The sequence below is a fragment of the Anopheles coustani genome, chromosome 3, assembly GCF_943734705.1.
Source record: "Anopheles coustani chromosome 3, idAnoCousDA_361_x.2, whole genome shotgun sequence".
NCBI classification, from domain to species: Eukaryota; Metazoa; Arthropoda; class Insecta; order Diptera; family Culicidae; genus Anopheles; species Anopheles coustani.
In genome coordinates, this window is record NC_071288.1 from 63,828,539 (window position 1) to 63,834,162 (window position 5,624).

General features: G+C 40.2%; 1 protein-coding gene across 1 annotated transcript; it reads right to left on the bottom strand.

Annotated features, from left to right (window-relative positions):
• Nucleotides 1–3,990: 3,990 nt before the first annotated feature.
• Nucleotides 3,991–4,640, bottom strand: LOC131260343 (defensin-like). The gene is made up of 2 exons (XM_058262042.1): nt 4,436–4,640; nt 3,991–4,350 (listed from the first exon to the last, which is right to left on the bottom strand). Exons 1-2 carry the CDS (start codon nt 4,575–4,577, stop codon nt 4,169–4,171), a joined length of 324 nt encoding a protein of 107 aa, XP_058118025.1. The 5' UTR covers nt 4,578–4,640; the 3' UTR covers nt 3,991–4,168.
• Between the last annotated feature and the right edge of the window lie 984 nt (nt 4,641–5,624).

Genomic DNA, 5,624 nt, shown 5'->3' on the forward strand with positions numbered 1-5,624 from the left:
AACATTCGGTTCCGGGAATGCTGTAGGCTTGCGGCCCAGTCACTTGAACACGCGGGTTTTGGATACTAAATTGGATATTACACATAGAAAAATTGGATATCCAATTGAGCCCCTAAACAATCGCCAAATTCAAGATTTTTGGGTGTCGCGGTCGAAGCGCGCCGCGTTATACACACACATGAGCACTTGCCATCACCCGATTTTTGCGGTGTTGCGGTGTGTTTAGGGTGATGCCGGATTGATGACGTCACAAACGCGTTGCATAAAAAAAAAATCGGTGTCGTATTTGTTTTGCCCGTGTTCTTTCTCTCTTCTATTATTTCTCCTGCTTTGTTCTTTAGCTCCGTGCTCCGTGCTGACTCAGAGAGTGTAGACTGCTGTCTGCTTCTCGTTTGCTCTTACACGCGCGGGTATATCGTGCCTGTCGGCCTGTGGCGGTGGCGTGAAAGGAAGCGTCATATCATATTATTCTAATTGAAGAGCTAACTTTTTACGGTGCAATTGTTCCTGAAAGAAGGCAAGTAAGAATTGATTATCGTTATTTGATGGTTTATATTTACCCATGGAACGAAGTGTTTTCCAGTTGTGCTATCGGCTGCTCTTCTGCATGACCAGTTGGTGATTCAATATAAATAACGAAATGTTTGAATGTAAGCATAATTCAGTTTACACCTTAAAGTGCTACGCAATCTACTATCTAATAATTTTTCGAATCTAGTGCCATTACATCGATTCGTGTTTTCTTTTCCGCTTTGTGTAAAAAGTTCTCCGCATTTAAATTGACAATAATTTTACTAGAGCCAAAGTTTAAAAATTTTCGCTATGCAGAACGAAAGAACGGTCGTTCTCAAATCCATCAACCAATTCGGATTTGTCTCAGGTCGTTGACTTGTATCAGCTGATACCAGTGCATCCTGATGCATCCTCAATAACTTGTCTAGATACCAGATAGTAGAGTGAGAACGACTGCTCCTTACTCTCTCATCCTTATCAGGAGTTTCCCTCTAGCGGCAATTTGTTCGACTGGTCAACTGCCATCGAACCATTCGTGATCGATCTAGCAGCATCCAAGATCGATTAAGTTACATTATTAGGTTTTCATTATTATTTATTTATTCAAACCTTGCTCTTCATTTCCATCATCATCACCATCAAACTATGCTGAAGCAATGGATCCAAAAGCAATGGAGTTATTTGTGTTTCTTTTTCATATTTGTTTGTTTTACAGCCGTGTAAATTAATGAGCAGAATGTCATTGTTAAGCAGAATTACAAATCATTTGCTTTAGTTACCTACACCTTGTGCTCTACACTAGAGAAGTTCACTAAACTAGAAAATCACAATAGAGAACTTCGACTTCAAAATGAGAGGCTCGAAGCCAAACTGGATTTAGTTCTGCGCAACACTGCGACTACGAATGTCACTTTGGACACGATGGTGGCAGTAAGTCAGCCTAGAGAAGGCCTCATCCGTAAGGAGACGGATTTTGAATTTTCTCCTGTATCTAGCACAAGAGAACTTTTGAAGCTTGAAGGTGACCTAAAAAACGTTCAATACAAAAGAAAACTTTTGGCTTGGTTGCAAAGTCAAGTCACGCGCGCAGAACCTTCCAATCGTATGCACGATTCTATTGATATTATTTTTGCTAAGCCATTTTTTGCCAGTTTTAATTGCTCGGGTATCAGTAGGACACCTGGGCAAGCAACGACAGGTTTGATTAATTTTAAAGAGGTAGAGTATTTTTAAGGAAATAGGCAGTAACGAGCATTAAAATAGTAGCTGACAAACATGTTGGTAGCTTTTTGATGAAGAAACTGCAACATGCTGCAGCCAGAGTGCATATAAAAGATAACAAGAGGACATCATGTCATACTAATAGAACTCGATTCTAAATAATCCGTTAATTTCGGATCTTCGGAATGAATGGATCCTTCTCCTTGATGCTCTTGTGGTTCAGATGGCATATCGGTGCTATCCGAAGGATTAACGGCATGTAATTGTTGTGACACTGAAAAATAAAGCCTTAACACTCATTCAATATTACTAAATCATTATTTTCACTCACTCAATCCACTTGACCCTGCTTCTTCATCGACTGGTAAATCCATCTTCAGGTACTTTGCGACCCTACGACTGAAATTGCCAGTTTTTTTTCATTCTATCAAGATCGGACATTTTGGTCCAATGCAAATTATAATTTTGCACTTTATAAACACTGGAAAACTTTGTTCACTTGTAATCAACGCAAATATGGTTTTAAATCTACCGCAAGTGATAACTAAAATCGTATTAAACAAATGCAATGTGACGTCACTTCATAGTTTTGGCGCGAAGCGAAAGATGAGCAAAAGAGAAAAAAAGCGCAAAACAGACAGAAAGCGATTTAAAACGACAGACGCAGGGCAACGGCCGCGGGGCATGAAGAATGGAGGAAACGAACGATGCAAGTTCGTGGGACCCAAAGGGGAGATGCGTGATGCGGGGAGTAAATTCATGCATGGCTCACGCATACACTCGCAGCTCGGTGCCGCGGCAGAAAGTGGTTGCATACCCTTGTGCGAGTGGAAGCAAGAGAGAAAGTGCAGATTTAGAGTGAGAGGTCCGAACAGTATCCGATTTTTGCGATTGGGGGAAAGACAGCAGACCGTCTCATTTTTCGAGCGTCCGATTTTACTTGCAGCAGACTGTACTTGCTACAGGGCTATTTGAACACAACCGACAAGTAATCAATATAGTTTAGAAAACTATTCCAACTGAAATGCCGCCTACCGATAGTTTTATTCCTGGAGTTTCAAATACAAGGCGTAGTATAAGCTCGGTTTTACCCCAAGAGTCTAATAAGTTGCTGTCAAATCGTGCATGTTTTACAATACTTTTCAACTCACAGATAACACAGTAGATTTCCAGTTTGAACGAGTTTTTTATTACTTTTCCAAGTAAGAATACTTTACGATTCCAACGAAGTATTATTTAACTTTCACTGGAGTGAAAAAAATCCGTCTGTGGTAAAACAATTTACTTTTTTATTTGTTGAATGCTTCAGGAACATGTGATTTTTTATTGTACTCTTGCACGCAAACCAGGATTAAGACGTGATAAGATAATGACGAATATGGGAAATTCAATGGATTTGTTTTACTAGTGAATCAGTACGAATGATGCCGGAACAATTTATTGCACATTCTATCTGGTCACGAGACAATTGGCGCAAACACGTGGCCTTAAGATGTATGCATTATTAAAGAAAAGGCTTAACATTCAACCCTTCAAGGAATTCTTTATTCAATAAACACTGCTGATCAGTTTATAAGCATAGTTTAATTTCCATAACTGATAAAGAGGTGGTACAAAATGATGGGATACTGGGTTTCGGACTATTATGGACATTTTTTTTAAATTAAACTTTTGTTCTGTCATGTGACTTTGTGGTATTTACTTTAATAATACCTAAGTCTTAAGTGTAAGTCGTAAGTATAAGTTAAATAAGTAAGAAAAAAATGTTTCATCCGATTTATACTGAAATCATTGGCAGTATATGATTTTCCTAAAGAGATTTTCTCTCATTTGGGAGCTGAACCTATGCAAATCCGTGCTCTAACTGCTGTACGCGCACGATCAGTCCTTACCTCCAAATTTTCAGACTGTTGACATTCTCTCAGATTTTAAACAACCCGCTTTCCCAGTTCTACCCTCCATTGCTTATATACAAATCTAAAAAATGCCCGGTTTTTATATAAGATAACAATAGGCAGGTAGAAAAACATGTGGGTATCGATAATGTTTCTACCTTTGCGGTTTTTTCTCCAAGGTAGTCATTTTAGTTTCATAAAACTATCTCCTTTACTGAAAATTTCTTTGCCCATTTTTTTTGCCCCTTAAATACTTTTCTTGAACATATGGACCGACTCAGTATACCACAAGTCGCGTGTGAAGGATCAGCTTCGATCCTTGTTTTTCTTTCTTCGTTGAATTTTCGTTTCATTTCTGGTTATTATAGTTTATTGTGTACTTATGCCTTCCACTACATAGTAATTAGTTGTTTGAAAAATAGTACCAAGTGTTAAGGATGTTGATAAATTTGCCACCATGTGTCCTACGGTGATGATTTTCTAAGGTTGGTACAGTGTTACGTTTGGTACGGTGTTTTTAGTTCTAATCAAACAGCGTTCTACTTCCGGCAAACGCAAACCAGCTTATCGTTGCAATAGCCTCCACGGAAGCCCTTGACGATACAGTGGGCTGCACAGGCACTGCTGCCGATATTGGTTCCGCTGGTCAAATCGCAGGTTGCCCGCTTGAACCGCTGATGTCCCTCCAGGACATCTGCGACCAACGAGGATTGTTCCGGCTCTGTTAAGCACATGGTAAAGAAGATCAAATGCATATGGTTAGTTAAAAAATGCATGTCCATTACGATTCTTCCATAAACACTTACCTGGGCCAGTTTCAACAACCAATGCTCCATTCTCTTCCGGATCGGCTTGGCCCGAGGGGTATCCGTTGGAACAGACAGCCAGCACCACCACAACCAGCACGAGGCCAGTTTTCGCCAGAGCAAATGTATTTTTGCAGAACATTTTTAACGATCGTTGAGTTGTGTTGTGTCTTTGTAGAGTACTGCTACTATATTTTGTACCAGATGCTGTCGATTGACTGATCCTGTGAGTTCCTGCTCGGTGGCTTATATACGCGATGGTTGTTCATACCACCGGGTGCATTAAAAAATCACCGACATCAGTCAATCGGAACAAACGCTCTGCGCCCTTGGAGGCATCCGGAGCGTCTTTGGCACGTCGCGAACTCAGCCGGTGAATCACCGATAGCAGGAGAGACAAGGTTCCCATGTGTGTATCTTATGTAGAGTGTAACGTTCGCGGTGTTCCTTACTGCGGAATTGCTGATTGGCTTTGTTTTGGTTTTCTAGGTTTTACGATGTGCTGGTAAAAAAATTTCTAAGGGGATTTTCTGGATTCCGTTATTCAGAAGTAGACATTTGAAAGATTCATTAAGGGTTGTGAAACAAAGTAGTCAACTCAAAGGGCAAAAACCTAACTATCTTGCTCTTCCGTTGCAAATGTGTTTACTTTCACATCATAGCTTACTTTTCAACTCTTCTCGCACTGGCATTTCCACATTTCGATTACTTTTCCTACTCAAAGAAAGCCTTCGGTATACCGATCGATTTCAGTACCGAAAAGAATCCTGTCGAGAGAGCCATGTGTGAAAAAAAGAAACTGTGCATATGTTAAAACGAGGGTTTCGGTTTATACAGCGCCTTTCGTTGCCTGTTCGGGAAAAGGCTTTGCAAAAGCATATAACCATTGCCACTTGAACTTGAACGCCCCTCTTGTTTCATGCTTACCCTGGTCAGTTATTGCATCCAGATGTGGGAAACTTTAGATATACTTTTCCCATTCCTTCTTCCATGCCGCAGGTCCTCAAACGTATCAAGTGTAAAGATTCTGGGATAACGTTGTCGTTCTGGGAAAAATGTTAAACCGACACATAGACTGCATCCTGTATGCTACGTAAAACGAAACGCTACAAATTTGTTACAAAGTCATAAGACCCCCCGTGTGTGTTTGGTCTATTTTAATATTTATATCCAACCAGAACCAAAAGAA